This window comes from Ostrea edulis, chromosome 2 (assembly GCF_947568905.1).
Source record: "Ostrea edulis chromosome 2, xbOstEdul1.1, whole genome shotgun sequence".
NCBI lineage: Eukaryota > Metazoa > Mollusca > Bivalvia > Ostreida > Ostreidae > Ostrea > Ostrea edulis.
Genome location: NC_079165.1, coordinates 83,805,815 through 83,827,041, shown reverse-complemented (window position 1 = coordinate 83,827,041; position 21,227 = coordinate 83,805,815). Strand labels below are relative to the sequence as shown.

Below are 21,227 nucleotides of genomic sequence, written 5' to 3'. Positions count from 1 at the left end.
TCCCAAAATTTTTCGCTAACTGACCACTTGAGTGCTAATAATTCCAGTTTCATAGAACTATATTTCTCCATGTTTTTCTCTGCTTTCCTGAGTGATCTTGATGCGTAGGCAATCACTACTTTACCATTTGGTGTCTCTTGCGACAAAACGGCTCCAAGACCTTCAAAGACTAGCGTCTGTCTCCAAGATGAATTCTCGAGTGAAATCAGGAAATCCCAACACTGGTGCAGTCGTAAGTCTCTCTTTCAATGTTTTGAATGCCTGAATACACTCTTCAATCCATAGTGCTTGAAATTGTTCAGATTTCAATTTGGGTGTTTTTCGGTTTAGACAATAAGGAATGGAGAGGAGATGCGAAACTGGCAAATCCCTGTACAAACTTACGATAATAACTAGCCAGTCCAAGGAATGAACGTAGTTGTTTTTCAGTGACTGAAATGGGCTATGATTGCATTACTGTTGTTTTATCTGGGTCGGTTGCGACTCCGTTCTCGGATACAATATGTCCTAAGAACCTAACCTCCTTCTGGAAGAAATGACACTTTGACATTTTCACTTTAAGTCCATGTAACTTAAGTTTGGTAAACACTTTGTCCAGTCTAAGAATGTGTTCTTCTATAGTCCGTGAAAATACCAAAATGTCATCTAAATACAGAACAAGAATATCAAAGTTTTCATCACCGAGACACGCTTCAATCAGTCTTTGGAACGTTGCCGGACTGTTACACAAACCGAACGGCATTCTCACATACTCAAACAGTCCTCCAGTTCCTACTCGGAATGGAATCTTTGGAATATCCTCAGTTTTGACGGCCACTTGATGATATCCTTGTATCAGATCTATGCTACTGAAGTATTTGGCTCCATTCAACACATCTAATGCTTCTTCTATCCTCGGTAAAGGGTACGCATCCTTTATCGTTTTCGTATTGAGAGCTCTATAATCTACACAGAGTCTGATACTATTGTCCTTTTTATACCCCCCGCAACAAGTTGCGGGGGGGGGGGGGGGGTATATAGGAATCGGGTTATCCGTCTGTCTGTCCGTCCGTCCGTCCGTCCGTCTGTAGACGCAATGGTTTCCGGGCTCTAAAGCATTATCCTTTCCACCTACCGTCACCATATCATATATATGGACTACCCATGGGATGAAGATGTTCCCTATCGATTTTGGGGTCAAAAGGTCAAAGGTCACGCGCACTGGACATCGAAGTAGCAATATGGTTTCCGGGCTCTAAAGCATTATCCTTTCCACCTACAGTCACCATATCATACATATGGACTACCCATGGGATGAAGATGTTCCCTATCAATTTTGGGGTCAAAAGGTCAAAGGTCAAGCACACTGGACATCGAAGTAGCAATATGGTTTCCGGGCTCTAAAGCGTTATCCTTTCCACCTACAGTCACCATATCATACATATGGACTACCCATGAGATGAAGATGTTCCCTATCGATTTTGGGGTCAAAAGGTCAAAGGTCACGTGCACTGGACATTGAAGTAGCAATATGGTTCGGTTTGTCATGCCATTTGTTTTTTACACTCAGAAAAGAGGTAGTTTATACCTATTACCAACATCCTTTGGGAGATTGGGGTAAGCGGGGGGTATTCTTAGTGATCATTGCTCACAGTACCTCTTGTTTCTAACTATCACCACAGGCGATGCGTAAGGACTGATGTTCTTGCGGATTATTACTTGATTTAGTAAGTTTTCTATGTGTTGTTTCACTTCCACTATCTGATTTGGTGGTATCCTACGATGAGGAATTTTTACTGGTTGATCGTTTGTCAAGGTAATAGGATGAGTGACAGTTTGTGTATATCCTAAGTCTCCGTCAGTTTTGGCGAAAACATCATGATGTTTGACAAACAGTTCACGTAGTTGATCCTTTTGTTCTGTTGTGAATGTTTCATGTCCCACATCCAAGTCAGATAAAATGTTTTCAACATCAAATGAATCTGTATAAGGCGACGTTGAAACTCTACGGATGTTGATTTCAGATTTCTCAATGTCAACAACATATTCATCCTCTGTGGATTTCAAAATATCAACAAGGTGTAACGTACCGATGCGACTTTTTGGTTGAATCCAAACGTCTTCATGCCCAATGTTTATTATCCTAACAGGAATTCTTCCATTGTCAACAACACCAAGAGTGTCTATCACCATGGCGTTTCTCGGTAGAGATCCATTCTCTGCAGTGACAGCCTGTACAACTGCAGTGTAGGGTTCGTTCCGCTTGTTTTGTCTTGTAGATCCCACAACAACTTTCATCTAATTAGCGGGAATTCTAACGCACTCTGTACCAGCAACTTTAACAAGTCCAATTTTTACAGAGTTTTCCTTGTCGGCTAAAGTTAAGACAGACATGACATTATTCCATACTGGGTTATCCATTAATGAACAAGAATGTTCTGAAGTTCTGATGTTCTTTAACACATTACATCCTAATATCACTTGAATAGTATTTGGGTCTTTTGTCACAGTTTCAACTAACATGCCCACGTTACTGAACATACTATCTTGTATTTTTAGAGTCACTTCTATATATCCTAAATATGGAATTTGCTCCTGATTCGCAGCAGTAAGTCGTAAAAACTTGGTAGTGTCCATTATACTAGTTTTCTGGAGAAACTGATTATAAAATAGTTCTGAGACTGTTGACACCTCTGCTCCTGTATCCAATAAACATTCAACACTATGTCCATTTATTTCCACTGATGTCACCGGACAGTCCCTGACTGCATTTTGAATTTTATTTTTAATGTTGTCTGTTGAGCCTTCGTCCTGACCCTCCACCAGATGGCTCGCTACTGTGGGGGCTTTCCGTTTGGGTCACTCTTCGGTTTGCTCTTTTTATTGGGACGACTGGGACAGTCACTAGCAAAGTGTCCTTTACCAGCACACGTATAACAAACAATGTCCTTGTTGTTCCCTTTGCCTCGTCCTCGTCCATTCGGGCTAGATTATGGTTTTCTGTCGTTCACCTTCTCTAGTGTGTTTTGTAATGCGTTAATTTGTTCCTGTTGTTTTTCAAGCATAAATTGTTGTTTTTGCAAAAGTTCCTTCAATGCGTCTGTGCGTTCTGTTGACACTGATGCTGAAGCACACACTTTCCGCTCTTTCGGGGGGTTGTCATCTACCCATTTCAACATACGCAAACGAAATTCTTGAAATGGAATAGGTCCTTTTTCAACTACGATCTTTCTAAGTTTTTGACCGACTGTTCTGTCTTTGATTCCATCTATGAAACGTTCGGTTATATTAATGTCCGAAATTTGCATTTTCTTGTCGACTCGTCTGTTGATTCGTTCCATCATCTGCAGTAGTACACGTGAGTAATTTTCAAGCGTTTCACTGTCTTTTTGATCCCGTTGGTAGAATTTCTGTAGTAATTGTGAAACAGTATCTTTAGTGACAAAAATTTGCTCTAAAATGTTTAATATTTCCTCGCCGGTTTTCCGTTGCTCTATAGGAAGCAAGCGGACTTCTGTTTTAGCGCTACCAGCCAAATGGTCCATCACAAAATCTGCATGACCGTCTTTGGGTGTTATTGCTCTTACGTGTTCCCTCATTTCGGTTATCCAATCGTTGACATCCGGATCCGGATCTTTCTCAGGACGTCCACTGAATTTTTTAAATTTCCTCTCACTTTTCACATACACAACTGGTGCAGGTTTCTCTCTAAACTCCTTCTCCTCGTAAGATTTTAATTTTTTCTGAAGTTGGTGCAACTCCTTCTTCATATCCAGGTTTGCCTGATGTTCCTGTGTCTCCCTGGCTTCTAAGGCCTTAACTTTGTCAACGAGGCCTTGGATGAGCTGCTCCATGACTCGTCGAGTATTGCACACTGTCACACGAACACTAAATCGATGTGAATCCTGTCCACGACGCCATTTGTAACACACAAGTTCTTTTCACCGTTTATTCACAGTTGTAGTGTAATATAATCAATCAATGACAGTGCTCCTATAAATATAAATAAATAAAAACACATTACAATTTGTGCTAGTGACTTAACCAATGTATAATATTTGCTTGACCTCAATCATATATACAAACATATTTCCTACACAAGAATTCATATGTAGTACATATATTAATATAAACATGCATAATTAGCAACATGAGCAAATAGCAATTGCAAAATAGAAAAAGGTTGCGAATACGCAAAGTTCACAAACCTATAAACAAGGCACGCAATATCCGGCCCAAAAAATAGCCACAATGACAGGTCAAGGTCAACGCAATACACTAATCACCTACATGTAGACCTATTAATAAAATAAACACTGTAAATATACTGAAACACACATATAACTCAAACACCGTTGTGTCACCGAAGTACATGTATGTAAAACTCAATTATATTCTCCCATTAAGTATAAATAAAAAACATTAAGCTATAACCTAGTTCTCAATTCTATATGTCTGATGAAAGAAAATGCTACATTAAATATCGAATTCCGCTTCCTAACAGCATTGTTTAGCTAAGAATCTCCTATAATACCTTACACACATAAGTGTGAAAAATATTACACGAAATTATTTTAACTCAACAAGAGATATTTTTATCAAAATTAATAAAATATAATACTCTTAAAAGTCAATTATAATTAATTTTACAATAATTATCAGACACACAAAATACCAAAAATATCTATGCAGTTGCAAAGTATCAATGGCGCAGAGGTTAACGCCTATCGTCCATCACACGCGACCGCATCTCGGCACCCGGTTCGAATCCCATCTGATACAACTTATTTTTTTCATAAAAAAATGTTCTCCCCTTACAATATGTTCCTAACTGTTTTATACATTTTGTACAGAATTTGGAAGGGTCTTTTGGATAAGCTAAGTGTCAATTAACACCCTTGACAGCACACTGGTAAACAATAGAAATTAAAGAGGCCACTTGTGTTTTTCACACCTCCAGTTGATAATTTCCCACCTGGCTAGTTGGTCAGTCAATTTGCACACCTGGATGATTTTGATCAACCTCTGGCCAAAATTTTCTCCTCTTCAAAAAGTGGCCAGTATGATGAGGGTAAATTACACATGTTTGTTAATAACTTTAAAAAGTGGTGGATGTCCGGTTTTCAGGGGTGGCCGGTTTTGTAAGACTTTCTTTGTAAGGAAATGTTAAGATTTCTGCTGGAACTTTGAAAATCGGCCGATATTCAGGGAGAACTGGTTTTCTGAGGGGCCAATTTGGAGAAGTTTCAGTCTGTACACTCAATTTTTGACAAAAGTGAATGTTGATGCACTATGCAGAGGCTATGAAAAGAATTATTCTTAGTACTACCAAGTCAGTTCTCATAAATGTTTAGTGCCTGCAATAACTTGTCGTGTATGATAGATTTATGTGAAGTACCCTTTTTTCATAGTGAGTGTTTTACATACTAGTCAGCAGTGGCCAGAAGCAGTGGTCAGTTTTTGGTGTATGAGAAGGGAGGGTTTTATTGTTCTTCACTCAGGATGAAGTAGGAGATTTGTGTTCTCTCGCAAGGTATGCGATGTAAAAAAAAAAATGATTTTGGAATTATCATTCGATGCAAACTTACACGAATTGTTCTTAATGGGAGATAATCCAATATTTTAAAAAGTATTATACTCAATTAGGTTAGACTCCAAATATTAATAGGGAATTTTTCAAAATTTGAAAGAATTTGGATTGCTATTGACTTTCAAGGTTAAAGGTAAAAGTTCAAGGTTGTTGAAGGATAATTTTTCCAAATGTCCAGATTTTGAAGGGGTACATCAAATGCCCTGCATGTTAAACTCACCAGAAAAATGCGTGTGTTTCCGTCAAGTCAGAGGTTTTGATATTTGATTCTTGCATGTTGGACATTTGAATGAATTTACCTGTCCAAACAATGAATGAACCATCATTTGGACATTTGAATGAATTTACCTGTCCAAACAATGAATGAACTGTCACTTGGATGAAACTTTTGGGCAAGCAAGTCTTAAATTCTCTACAGTCAAGTTTCCTTTTTATTTGAATAAAAAGTTTCATTATTGGAGGAGGTAAAGATATTTCAGATGTATTCCATGAATATTTTTGCTTTCATTTAAGGTGGGAGATACGGAATACTAAAAATAATTTCTGTTTTGTATTTTCTGTTAGAAGCTGACATCATTAAAATAGAGCTGTGTTATTAAGAGACACATGCATTCCATATTTAGATGCTTAGCAAATACTGGTACTTACACATTGTTTACAAACTCACAGCAAAAAATTGTACATGTAGATTAAATGTGACCTAGCTGGATGTTGATTGGATGACGTATCAGGATAAAATTGTGTGTGATAAAAACTTGACAGACTGTATGAAAGGATTTCCTATTGACTCTGTATCGTGATACATGTGTACATATAAAGAGGGTGCATCTAGATAGCATAATAGGGAGGCAAAAGTTAGACTGTGGACAGATTTTACTATGATGCTAATCATGGCCCCAAAGCCAGGGCAGGGAAATGGTCAGTTGGACCGAATTCATCCAATAGAATCTTGTAGGAAATCCACGGCGACCAGGCGTCAGAATTTTAAAGCTAGTAAGCAGGTTTCGTTTGAGAAGCCATGTGAATTTGAAGAACTCTGTGACAAGGTAGGCAAAGTTACATTGGAGGCTTAATAGAGGCTGCTCTTAAAATTGTTAGACCATCCTTAGAAAATTGCTGATTTGCTCTAACACAGCTGACTCATCCAAATCTGTCCTTTTGAAGTTTTTTTTTTTTTTATTGTGTCATTTTTGTCCTTTGTTATTTAAATTCTTTTTTTTTAATCAAAATATCATGTGTTTTCAAAACATGCCATGGAAAGTTGCTTTGGTGTGAGTGGTTTTGTCAGCTTATTGATTGTTAAAGCTGAGTATACTGGTTTCCTGAAAAATGAGGCACGGAGACTTTACTTTCCAACCCACTCCTTACTAAAAAGAGGACTCTTGTTGTAGCAAATGAAATTTGTTTTGTTTTGAAGATGGCTTATTGATAATTTAAGGTATATTATGCAGAGCAGAGGAATGGAGAATTAATTATGAACAATCTACAAGTACTTTACACAACCATTATAACAATTGTTTTTTGTCCATAAATGTACATTGATCTTTTGATGGTTCAGAAAATTATGGTACTTGTGGTCATCAATGACATTAACATTAAGCAGGGAATATCTTAAAGAATTGCATGATAGAAAAGGAGAGAATAGAAGTGTTCTGAAATGTGACTACAAGTGTATATATAGTATGAGTTGTTTTAGTTTCATTATCATCAACCTGTAACACCAAGACTGTGATTGAGTTGATTCAGGTGGTTTATTGTTTTTATTGTACACTAGATCTGTCTGGATGTGTACGATTTAATCTCATTTAATTTATAATTATATCACAGACAAGAGTACTCTTTAATAGTAAGTTCGACCCCAGCGATGCAATTGCCTGTGAGTTATGTATGTTGACTTTTACCTTTGTCAGCAGTAAATCTGATATTTTATGGTTTATAATTCTCAATATACAACTGTACATTAACCTGAAAGTGACCTTTCAACTTAATTTAGAAAGGTATATTTGAAGAATAATAATTAGATATTATTGGGAAGGGAGGGGGGGGGGGGGGTATGAAAACAATGAAGTAATATTTACTTGATCAACTTATTATGCAATTTATCCCATTTTTTAACACCCCCATATAACATAGATAGTAGATATTTATTCCTTTACTGCAACAGTTTTTAACAAAGGACAGATTCACATACATTGGACAGTCGGGGGGGGGGGGGGGGGGGGCTCTCTTGATCTGACATATTGATATTCATTGGTACCTGTTATCAATGTTTATAGATGTCTACTAATTATTCCCCAAGTACAATTTGACCTATTGATCTCATAGGAAGTTGTAAGCTGTAAGTTCCTTTCTCCAATGTGAAGACTTTATGGACAATGTGATTGAATGGAGTGAGCTTGTAAATGCATTTGACATTGAGTGTGTGTCAACTTATCTGATTTCATATGTGACTTCTACATAATAATTAACTAGAGTCTCTTTGTTAGGATGGAGGACCCACACTGGATAAGAAACTGATAAACAGGTTTAGAGGAGAGTGGGAAATGATTGTGTTGTTTTTATCAGTAGTTCAGGAAGCAAAACATAATAAAGGTCATCAAAGTCAAATGTGCTCTTGAGACTCGAGGACTTAATAGGACTATATACAGAAAAGCTTTAATGAAACAGTAAATTCTATTTTATCTTATAGAACAGATCATGTCAAACTCATTATTTCTAGATAATTAAGACTCTAATATTAATGGATATTGAGCCTTATTACGGTTGTGGTGCGTGATTCAATTTCTTCGCACAGCTGAGATTGTTTCTGAAAGGTGACAAAAGGGCTATTTCAAAATTTAAATACAGTACTTGTGGGATCATTTCAGCTATTCGTATTTTATAATCACACATTTTCATGAATGAACATTAGGGAAACTTTAGATTATTATTATGATAAACACCAAAATCAAAAATCATCTGACATGTTGACATCAAGCATCTCTAAACAAAGTTTTCATTGGCAAAAAAGACTTATTACGGTTCCTTGAAGTTGAACTGTAAAACTCATATTAGCATTCAGAGTGCATTGGCAGGGGTGAAAGAACAAGGTACGATTCTGTACATAAAAAGGCCCCCAAAAAGTCTCCGATTTAAATGTGTCTTGAATCAAGCTTGATCTGTGTTTTGAATAAGTTAGATACATGCCAAGTATACTATCTCAACTTAAATCAAAGTTATTTCTTATTTTATAGCATTATTACGTCATGAATTTTTCAAAAAGAGCTTGATAGCTGTTAAATTTCATCCAGATTATTGCTTAGGAAAAGATGTGCCCATCCGTCGAGCAAAATGAAATTAATATATATTGTGTATTAAGAGAAGATGAAAAATGTGTTTGAATATAAATTTGCTCGACGCATGGGCTGTATGTTTTCTGAAAGGAAAACCCCCTGAATTTATGAAAATTTTCATTGATTTTTGCATTTTTTGGCAATTTTATGCCAACTTAATGCTCCTGTCATACAACACAAAGCAATTTTGGATCAAATTAAATGTAGTCTGGATTTACTTATGTATTCCTTATTTGAATGCCAGATTTTGGGACTCCTACTGAAATCATCTATTTTCTGGGCCAGATGACTACCGTAAAGTATCGAGTATTTTGCGCACTTGTGTACAATGCGCACCCCCCACTTTGAAAAAAAAATGTCTGGAAAAACCTTAGTCCTATGTATTGTGCGCATTAAAAAAATTGATAGAATGAGTGTGCAAATTTCAGAAATTAAGGTTAAATTCCGCAGGATGAATTCAAAAATTTGTATTCACGCATTATTTGTGTCCGTAACTACCGATACTTCTGAGTATACGCATATACACTGTACCTACCGATTTTTCCAAGTTGCCTTTCTTCATAAATTAATCCAAAATAATACAGCTTCAACAGGAGCGTATATTAAATAAACAACAAATTACGAAGAAAAATGAATTTATTTCTTTTCTTTCAGTCCTACTTAGCGGCCATTCACTGCCGTACTGTCATATAGGTACTAGTTTATATTAGCCGGGCCGACCACAAGTTTACCCGGTAAACAAATATGGCGGCGGCAACCAAGAAAATACGAAGTTTGTTTTCAAACACTTGTTTTCAAAATAATTTAGTATGTAAATGTTCAGTCTAGGTGCTTGTAATTGCTATACGTGCATTAGCATACAAATAACGCGATTAAAACCCGGCAGTATTTTGCATAGAGCAAACTGACAAGAGCTATGACAGCGAAAATCGTCACTGGTGACATGAACTAAAACCTGTAAAAAAAGGATTTTATATTTAGTCCCATGGATTGTGCGCACCCCCCACTTTCTGGGTAAGAAATTCTGGAAAAAACTGCGCACAATACTCGATACTTTACGGTATAGAAAATGTCTCTACTTCTTTGCCGGAACCTGCTTTAATTCTTCAATTGCAGTAATTCAAGGGATGTTCTGATTAATGAACACATCTGAAGATGACAGAATCATGTTACTATCTTTTGAGTACAAATTTCTGTGACTGGTCGTCCATGATCTGTTATTTTCCTATATGCTTACTCAACATCTGCTAAGTTTATAAACAACATTTACATGTGTAATACAACTATAGAAACCATATTAAGTTTTGTTTTTAGAGGACATGATAAGAATAGCACAATTCATAGAGAGCAAAAAAAACAAAACAAATGGCTCAAACCCTTACATGGAGAACAAGTTCCATTGGATTAATGAAATTTCATGCTCGTTTGAAAACCATGATAATTATATGTCAGAATTCTGAAAATGACAGGAAGACTTCATCTTCACGTTCATTTTCATATCACTTTTATATCTAGGTCATATTGGTCAAATTTAGAGTAACAACTAAGTTGTATCAGGATTCTTTCACAAAACACTTTGAATATGTTTCCAAGACTTTCATTCAAGGTCATGTCACCAAGATCAAGGTCAGTGCATGCAGTGAAATCATGCGAGATATCTAACGACACTTTACTTTTTTTTCCCCCCAAGTTGGTGATTTTTCTGTTTAATTCACAAAATATATTAGGCTTGTCTTTTGTGATTTAAATGATGAACTTGAGGTAGAGGATCCCAGTAACTAACAAACAATAGTTGTGGAAACTATTTTTCCTGTTACAGTACATCTTAATTTCAAGTGACAAAAGTGGGAAGTCAAAAGTTAAGAGTAAAAGAAAACATTCAAGAAAGTGTTAACATGAAAGAAATGTACCGTACAGGTGTGCTGTAGAGAAGCCGGGGAGGAAGTAACATTACAACATCAGTAATAACAAACACTCTCAAATTTATAAGCAGTCATTTGATGTCCTTCATGTAAACATACTGGAGTAATTGTATTTCCAAAGAAAACAATTGGAGGAAAAGAAAGCGCTGTATATACATGTATTCCATTGATTTCAGCCAGAATGGAGAGATGCTGAACTTGTGATTACTCCATAGGCCTAAATAGAAAACTGTTGTAGTGTATTGGCCAGTATAAAGCACAAAGACATTTGCATGAGTAAGTGAAGATTTCCTAAGTCAAGCATTTCTTTGTAGGTCCCTGAACTGTTCAGCACAATCCAGGAAGCCACCAGAAGAGACCTGTTTGTGGACATGGGTGAAAACAAAATGAATGAACCAGCTAAAGCTTTTTATGAAGTTCTGTATCTCGGCAAGGCTAAACTGAACACAAAAAAGATCACTTGTGATCAGGTCGACAAAATGTGCAATCGCTTGGAGAAACAGAGACTGGAAAGAAAATTAAAACAGCGAGAGACTGAAATAGAAAGGAAGCGACATGGCAGCGGGGTCAGTGTCAAAAGTTTGCCAGCCAATCTAGAGAGTTCCGTCACTGTAACCGAGAACGAGCTCGAGAAACAGGCCCTCAGTTCAGGAATACAAACCGACAGTCCGAGCAACAGTACGGACGAGTTCAGCTCCTCCGAGAATGTACTGGAGAATTCGTCTGGTAGTCTAGTGAACTCTTTTGGTCAGTACAGTTCAGACAATTCCAAAGAGGACCTTTGTGATTGTCCTAACACAGCAGGGAATGGGGATGGGAATGCTAAAGATCTTCATGTACACTTTAATGAACCTATCGACAGTACTAGTGAAAGTTCTAGTGATCCTAACAGGGCAATGCTTTTCAGACTGGGGGGTAGTGAGATTTCACTAATAAGTCTGGACAAAAAACATACTATACTGGAGAAGCAGTTTAAGGACATCGCCTCTGTTTCACAGGTTAGAATATCAATTATTAGGAAAAAAGTATCAAAATATTAAAACATAAAGTATACTCTGTGTTGCTTGGTTATTATGTGTTGATATATGCATCAATATGTGGTTTTACATTTAGCACTACTTTTGCTCTTCTTTATCAGGGGAAGGAAAAATCTGACACTTTTGGATTCATTGCCAGAGAGAACGGAAATGTCTTTGTGTGTTATCTGATGAAATGTCATAATTTCACCATTGTAAGTATTGATTCAATCCTTTTTATCCTTGTTAATATTGATTCACCCCTTTCTATCCTTGTAAGTTTTGATCCACTCCTCTCCATCCTTGTAAGTTTTGATCCACTCCTTTCCATCCTTGTAAGTATTGATCCACTCCTCTCTATTTTTGTAAGTATTGATCCACTCCTCTCTATTTTTGTAAGTATTGATCCACTCCTCTATTTTTTTGTAAGTATTGATCCACTCCTCTCTATTTTTTTGTAAGTATTGATCCACTCCTCTCTATTTTTATAAGTATTGATCCACTCCTTCTGTCCACTTATGTATATTTGGCATTTCAAGTAAATTACTTTGAACCAATGTGTATGAAAAATTAATGAGATATTGGTAAAACTATATCAGTAAAATACAATTTTGAAATTTTCATAAGCAGTTTCATTTCCGGATTAAGCATTTTATTTGAAAGTTTCCATGATTTGTCCAATGAGACAGGCACATGATTGGGTTTGTAGTGTGGGTTGGATTTCTTTAACCTACAAGGGTATGGTTATAGGTGGATCAGATTTTATTTTAATCATGAGAGTAAGTTTATAGTGGATCAGATTTTTTCTTAATTCTCGAGGGTATGTTTATAGGTGGATCAGAGTATTTTATTCACAAGGGTTTGTTTGTAGGTGGATGAGATAATGATGGTTCTAAGATCAGCATTCCGCAGTGCTTATGAGCAGCGACAGCAGATCTGTATAATGTGTCCTCTTCATCAACTCCACCGTCTTTGTCAGGAAATCAATGGTATGTATTTTATCAGTAATGTTAAACCAACACTGTCACTTTGTGGACCAGACTGTCCACACAAATCTCAGAAATCTCACTGAAACGAGTGTTCTAGAGAAACACTAGATCGTTAAAGCTGTTGACAACTGTCTGAAAAGATTTTCTAACAGTGTGTTATAAGTTACATGTACAACATTTGCATTTTTACCATTTTGATAATAAAAGTAAGATAGTGTTCAGATTTAATGCTTTATTTCAAATTTTATCTGCAATATGGGAAGTTGCCCTCAGGGGGGAATATTTGTTTGTTCTGTCCATCTGTCGCAACATTTACCAGCACAGCTTCTCCGACAATATCTAGTAAAATCAAGCAAGACACCTTGTTATTTTTTTCCGTTTTTTTTTTTTATTAAATAAAATCAATTCCTGAGATTTTGTTGTTGTTGTAGCAGAAAAAATTTAGATTATTCACTCATTCAAGTATGGAAAACAATTGAAACAGAATAAATGCTATGTAAAGTTGTATTTTTTCCCAAATTAGTCAAGTATGTCTCATATGTTAGATAATATTTACCTTCAATGTTAATGAACTCAACTATATCATTTAGCACACAATGTTCGCATGTTTCAGTAAAGGTTTTTAGCTCACCTGAGCCGAAGGCTCAATGAGCTTTTCTGATCAAAATTTGTCCGTTGTCTGTCAGCGGTGGTATAAACTTTTCACATTTTCATCATCTCCAGAACCACTGGACCAATTTCTACCAAACTTGGGTGATGGGGATTCATTTTTAAGTTTGTTCACAGAAAGGGCCACGTTCCCTTCAAAGGGGAGATAATCACAAAAATGCAAAAATAGGGTGGGGTCATTCTTGTCAAGAACCACTGAGCCAGAAAAGCTGAAATTTACATGAAAGCTTCCTGACATAGTGGAGATTTAAGTTCGTAAAAAGCATGACCCCTGGGGATATGTTTGTGCCACAATAGGGGATCAAAGTTACACATGCGAATATAATTATGAAGAAAATCTTTGAAAATCTTCTTCTCAAGAACCAAGGAGCCAGAAGAGTGGAGATTTACCTGAAAGCTTCCTGATATAAAGTAAATTCAAATTTGCTCAGATCATGGCCACCAGGGGTATGATAGGGCCACAATAAGGGATCAAAATTATACATGCTGATATACAGTGAAACTTCTCTAAACCGGCCAGCTGTCGGACCGGAAAAAACGGCCGGTTTAGAGGGGTGGCCGGTATACCGAGAATTTAGCATTTAGAGACATTTCAGCTCAATTTTTATTAAATATTTCATTGACACACCACAAACCATATAATATGGTGTTCAAGGACTATTATTTCACTATTGGAAATAAAACAAAATAATTTACTGTCATGTTTATTTTCAATTTATAGCACTAAAACTAATTAAACATGAATAAACATTTTTACATTGACATACATAGATAATGGAAAACAGTCAGTTTAAATAAAACTGCATTTGATATATGTATAGAAATTTGTAGACTAGCAGCATTTATGTAGAATTTCAGCTTATGTTTTAATAAACAAAACAAACACATAGCCATTTGATTGCTGCAATTAATACACAGAGTAGGTACAGAGTAGGTACTGCTCACTTTGATACTGGGATCTTTGATCAATTATCAGTGGAGATCAAACTAGTCCACTTGTACCTACAGGTAATTATTACAAGAAAGAGCCTTGTTGCAATCATCTAATTTTAACTAAAAATATATAACAGGATACATAAAGAAAACACAGAGGCCTATCATTGGAAGTCCTCTTACCTATAAAAACTCTGTTTACGTCCATTGCTTATATCGTTAACAAATTTGTTTTGACATTTTTGAAAAGTGCAGTACTAAATATATAATTCTAATTTAGATGTTTCTTAGGAATTTTAAGTCTATTGAAAGCCCCCAAAAATCATTTATCTATTGAAAATTATCTTTAACAGTCATGGGTTTGTTGTTTATTAACTACCGCTTATATCCATGGTGCAACAATATGGCGTATTGATTGTATTCATTCAATATGTGCATATCTGTTTATAACATTTCATACAGAAATTTGAAAGGGTCACTTGGATTAGCCAAGCACCAATTAACACCCTGGACAGCACAGGTAAACTATAGAACTTATACAGGCCACTGGTGTTTTTCACACCTCGGGTTGATAATTTCCCACCTGGCCAGTAGGTCAGTCATTTTTCATACCTGGCCAGTCTTAATCACCCCTCTGGCCAAAATTTTCTAGTCTTCAAATAGTGGCCTGTATTATAAGGGTAATTTACACATGTTTGTTAACAATTGTACTTTAAAAAGTGGCCGATGTCCGGTTTTCAGGGGTGGCCGGTTTTGTGAGACTTTCTTTGTAAGGAAATGTTAAGGTTTCTGCTGGGACTTTGAAAATTGGCCGATATTCAGAGAGAACCGGTTTTCAGAGGGGCCGGTTTGGAGAAGTTTCACTGTATATATAAAAATCTTCTTCCCCAGAACCACTGGGCCAATTTCAATCAAACTCGGAACAAATCATCTTTGGATGAAGGGGATTCACATTTGTTGTAGTGAAAGGCCATGCTCCATTCAAAGGGGAGATAATCACAAACATACAAAATTAGGATGGAACCATTTAAAAATCTTTTTAAGAACCACTGAGCCAGAAAAGCTGAAATTTACATAAAAGGTTCCTGACATAGTGGAGATGCAAGTTTGTTAAAATCATGACCCCTGGGGTAGGGTGGGGCCACAATACAGGCAACAAAATTAAGGAGAAATACTCGCTAAATGCTAGTTAAAAATTGAAATTGCGAGTTGAAAGAAAATCTTTTTTTCGGATTTCCTCGGTTTATTGGCTGTACTTTGAAGTTTACAATGATTTTGTCTTGTGCATAGAAATGCTTTACAGAATGATTATAAAAGTTTTGAAAAAGTAAACGTGGATAAAAAATCAATCGATATATATATAGTCACATATAGTCACAAATTCTACACCATGTTGCTGATGCCACGCCATGCATGTTTAGTTTAATTTTTTGACCAATTATGAAAGCTGTTGTTACCGTATATACTCGCCTATAAGTCAGATTTTTGGGAGTCAATTTTTGGTCCAAAACTCTATGTCCAACTTATAGGCGTGTCCTAAGATTGGTATTTTTCTGGGCGGCATAATGTAGTGTTTTTTAAACAACTCCGACGATTATCATGGACTACCACACAAATGATTATTGTTCACAAAAATCTACCGTATATACTCGCCTATAAGTCGGTCCGCCTATAAGTCGGTTGTATTTTTTAAGCTTATTTTTTAGGAATTTGCCATTGACCCGCTTATAAGTCAGTACAAATTTTTGTCAGATTCGGTTGACAATTTCAAGTCAATGCTCTAGTGTTTTTACCTATGTTTCAACAAATATTTCGAGAAATTAATAATTATGATCTGCTCAATCCCTTGTTACCTAAGCAATTACCTAATCTCCTAATTACCAGTACCTGACACCGTGTTTACTTAGTGGCAAGCGCCTCGCGAAAACTGTTATTGTGGGATTCCAGTATAATTCATTGTATGAACAATAAAGTTTTTAAGAGTCAAGAATGATGATCTAAATTATCTGTTAACAATATTCAGTCTATTGTGAAATATATTTCAGCCGGTATACATATGAATATTTCAATATTAAATCGGGTTCGTAATTCAATTTTACCGATAAATGATAGATTAGTTGAATTGAAAGTATTAGTTATCGGTATGTAAATAATTTTTAACTAGATAAAAATATGTAAATACTTGTACTTTATACATGATTTTAAAATACACAAACAATACAATATGTCTAGATATTTGTGAACATTAATCATTTGTGTGGTAGTTCATGATAATCGTCAGATTTGTTTAAAAAACACTACATTTCGCCGCCGAGAAAAATACCAATCTTCTTACGACGCGCCTATAAGTCGGACATAGAGTTTTGGACCAAAAATTGACTCCCAAAAATCCGACTTATAGGCGAGTATATACGGTAGACATATTGTATTGTTTATGTATTTTAAAATTATGTATAAAGTACAAGTATTTACATATTTTTATCTACCGGGTAGTTAAAAATTATTTACATACCGGTACATGTAACTAATACTTTCTATTCAACTAATCTATCGTTTATCGGTAAAATCGAATTACGAACCCGATTTAATATTGAAATATTCATATGTATACCGGCTGAAATATATTTCATAAAAGATTGAATATTGTTAACAGATAATTTAGATCATCATTCTTGACTCTTAAAAACTCTATTGTTCATACAATGAATTATACTGGAATCCCACTATAACAGTGCCACTAAGTAAACACAGTGTCAGGTACTGGTAATTAGGATACCATAATTGCTTTGGTAAACAAGGGATCATTGCCCATAATAGATCAAGGGTTGGGTTTAAACCTCAAACAGATATGGCTTGGATATTGAGTACCTCATAATTATTAATTTCTCAAAATATTTTTTGAAACATAGGTACAAACAATAGAGCATTGACTTGAAATTATCAACCGATTTTGACAAAACTTTGTACTGACTTATATGCGGGTCAATGGCAAAATAACCTTAAAAAATACAACCGACTTATAGGCGGACCGACTTATAGGCGAGTATATACGGTAGATTGAATCCACGCTACAGGCTGCAAACCAATCATATGGTCCGTCTCGAGTCCATGTTTTGAATGGTGACTGATGTCAAGGATTAGTGCGAGGTAACAAATCAATAACCCTTGATTTGTGAAGATGTCCACTAGCTAAAATTTGCTGTAGTGAAAAAAGTTAATTTCGATCCCTAATGTATAGGGAAAATCTTTGAAAATCTTCTCAAAAACCACCGGGCCATATAAGTAGGGTAGATTCAAATTTGTTCAGATCATAGCCCCCGAGGGTAGGGTAGGGTGGGGCCACATAATTTGGTCAAAGTTGTACATGCTGATTATGTATTATAGGAAAATCTTCTGCAGAACCAATGGGCCAATTTCAATCAAACTTGGAACGAATCATCCTCAGGTGAAAGGGATTCAAGTTTATTCAAATGAAGGGTCATGCCCCCTTTAAAGAGGAGATAATCACAAAGATGCAAAATTAGAGTTGGTTCATTAAAAATAAATCTTCTTAAGAGATTCAATTTTATAGAAATCATTACCCCTGGGATTAGGAAGGGGCCACAATAGGGAATCAAAGTTTTATATATATGCAAATGTATAGGGAACCAAACTAGGCACAAAGCATCCTTAGATGAAATTTGTAAATATGAAAAGCCATACCCATCTACAAGGGCATATAATAATTGATGAATTTGTAGTCATGTTTAATAATCAAGTTTGATAGTTGTTACCTTTGAAAAGTTTTTTTCTGAACCAAGCTGCTTGAATTGTTCAAGCTTGTTTATTGCTAGGAACTGCTGTTCAGGTGAACGATGTGGCCCATAAGCCTCTTGTTTTTTGTTTGTTTTGCCAATGGAATTTATGGTGAAAAAAAAAGTAGTAGTTGCGTGTGAAGTTTGTTGTATGAAAATGTATGTATAAAACGAGCCAATAAAAAAGATTCCTTAGATTTCCTGCGCTAAAAATCAACTTAGTAGTTTTGATCTATATAGGAATGCTTGTGAATGCAGTTTCTGTTACAATTTGAATGGACTGCAGTTGATCTTGCAATAGATGTTCAGTACCAAGTGTGATTGTACAAGACACCTGTATGGTCAGTCAGCACTTTGTGGGTCAGATAAAAACAGTACTTATAAGGCTAGGGCCATCAAACTTGGTAAAACATGTTCCCCATGATTAGTGGAAGAAGCCTATAATTTTTCAATGTCATATGTTAAGGTCAAAATTACAGGACACAAAACAAGAGGAAGATGCCTATTATTTCTCAAGGTCATTTCAAGGTCGTACTACAGTACTAATAAGGTTAAGGTCATCAGTGAGAGGAAGTATGGAAAGAACACTGCCAGTGCCATTTTTGAATCGACTCGCGATAGCAAGACCCTCGTTACCACTGGCTTTGCACACGATTTGGAGTACAAACCTTTGTTAAACTTTATACATACGCGAAATAATGCAAAAGTTCTTAATCTTTGGTCATTGAAATTTCAGCAAAATATTGGAAATATTGTGCATATCAAAGTGGTTGGTTTAAACAAAGTATTGGTTATTGTGTTCTTGCATTTAAAAGCAGTGTTATCTAATTGCAATGATATTTTCTTTATCATTTGGTTTGGAGACAATGTGAACGCACATGAATACGTTATGTACATTGTTCAGTCTCTACCCAGAGTTGTCGTTCTTCCTTACACTCGCATTAGCAGTGTTATTCCACATGTAAATCCATGTGAATCCATTAGTCTAACAGAATTTTGACGAAAATATATCTAAAATGAATAAACGAATTCTATATTTGCTTTGTTTAAATAAATAAACAACGAACAGGTAATCATCATTTACATATGCACGTGGTACATTTTTAAGGGAATACTTCATGTAAACAGAACGAAGGAAGAGGCGATCAAGATATTTGAAGACTTCAAGAGAATAATATGTATCGATACCTGCTACATATTGTGTCCGGGTTGTTACTGTTTTGCCTTTTGCGGTAGACTTTTGATATTTGACATATAAGTACAGATGAATGATCATCTCAAGTAGATGTGTTGGGTACCATAGACAGTGACCTTTGATCTTGAACTTTAATGTTCACACAATTTTTTTAACCTTTTATGGGTAATTTCCTCTAGCCGATGTTTTGTTTTCCTATTTGTATGATGTTACGTTTCCATAGATACCCAGTTAAGCATAATACGCATGTTTTACCATACTTTTTAAAAGATTCAGAATTAAAGCTTATAAGACAGTGCTGCATGTTTACTCCCACCCCTTGTCGAAAATCACGGGCGGCAAGTTGACTTTGAGGCCTTTGATGTGACCAAAGTATGGTTTTCCGATACTGTAACTTGGACTTTGCCATTTTCATATATAGGAAGATGTTTGTAAATGTAGCTCCAGTGTCATTTTGATATAGGAAGGTGTTTGTAAATGCTGCTCTAGCTATATTTTAAGTCAAATTGGCATGAAATTTGACAGAAATGTGTATAGGGTTGTTGTTGTTAAGTACTCAGATGGGGGGGGGGGGGGGGGGGGGGGGAGTTTGTTTGTCAAAGTCAGTTTGTTGACTTTTGATTAAGTGAATATCAAATTCATCATGGAAGTAATTATGTTCATGTTTGAAAGTTTGAATTTTTCAGGGAACAAATGTTGCAGTTATTGATCTGAATAGATTGCAGTTGTTCAGCATTGTAAAAATGTCATCTTCTGTACTGAAAACAAATGCAAACGATACTTGTAATTATATCCTAATGCAGGTAGTAATCATCAATAATTCATAAGTTTAGAGATGAGAGGGAGATGTATGAATTAATCAGCAATAAAATCATGTTAATAACATTAATAAACAATGTTCAGAAGTGCTATAAGAATCCATGGATCACTGGATTCTGCATAGAATTCCAGGTAACTGGAATGAGAAACAAAACACATTTGATTCGAACACTTGTTTCAATCAGATCGTGAAATGAATTCATGATAGAATCACCAAATCACATGTTACAAACACAGGAGATTCATTTTAGACTACTCTGTCTCTGGGGCCGTATTCTCAGATACAGGAGATTCATTTTAGACTACTCTGTCTCTGGGGCCGTATTCTCAGATACAGGAGATTCATTTTAGACTACTTTGTCTCTGGGGCCGTATTCTCAGATACAGGAGATTCATTTTAGACTACTCTGTCTCTGGGGCCGTATTCTCAGATACAGGAGATTCATTTTAGACTACTCTGTCTCTGGGGCCGTATTCTCAGATACAGGAGATTCATTTTAGACTACTCTGTCTCTGGGGCCGTATTCTCAGATTCGCTCTCTACCGTATATACTCGACTATAAGTCGGATTTTTGGGAGTTAGATATTGGTACAAAACTTTATGTCCGACGTATAGTAATGTCCTAAGAAGATTAGTATTTTTTGGATGGCGTAATGTATAGCCTAGTATTTTTTTAAACTACAAAAGCATGGACAAAGTAAACAAAATAGTAACTGTTTAATTTATTGAGAATAAAAAGTGAAATATTGATGTCATATCCCAAAACATTATTGGAGCATGGATAAATACATAATAGTATCGATATGAAATTGATTTCTTGGGTGAAAATATCAAATATTGGCACATTTCACAAAATATTATTTGAAACACAGGTAAAAACATTAGAGCGTTGATTTGAAATTGTCAACCGATTCTTGAAAAAAGTTAGACCGACTTATAAATGGGCCAATGGCAATTCCCTCCAAAATAACCTAAGAACTATACAACT

General features: G+C 35.8%; 2 protein-coding genes across 7 annotated transcripts in view; one reads left to right on the top strand and one right to left on the bottom strand.

Moving 5' to 3' along the window:
• LOC130051926 (uncharacterized) overlaps window positions 1–1,543 on the bottom strand; it is a 9,377-nt gene extending 7,834 nt beyond the window's left edge. Inside the window, exon 1 of the mRNA XM_056155217.1 lies at window positions 1–1,543. This exon is cut by the window's left edge and continues 5,977 nt beyond it. The gene's annotated coding sequence lies outside the window, so the exon portion shown is untranslated.
• The window catches only part of LOC125682302 (TBC1 domain family member 1-like), a 50,891-nt gene that overhangs the window by 15,477 nt on the left and 14,187 nt on the right, over window positions 1–21,227 (top strand). For 3 of the 6 annotated variants that reach the window (XM_056155215.1, XM_056155213.1, XM_048922783.2), the window contains exons 1-4: window positions 6,315–6,615; window positions 11,138–11,821; window positions 11,962–12,054; window positions 12,711–12,828. In XM_056155215.1, coding sequence (XP_056011190.1) covers window positions 6,448–6,615; window positions 11,138–11,821; window positions 11,962–12,054; window positions 12,711–12,828 — 1,063 coding nt within the window. In that variant the 5' untranslated portion in view covers window positions 6,315–6,447. Of the gene's footprint in view, window positions 1–6,314; window positions 6,616–11,137; window positions 11,822–11,961; window positions 12,055–12,710; window positions 12,829–21,227 lie in introns of those variants that run through there. The other 3 variants (XM_048922781.2, XM_048922780.2, XM_048922779.2) reach the window with 1 other exon arrangement.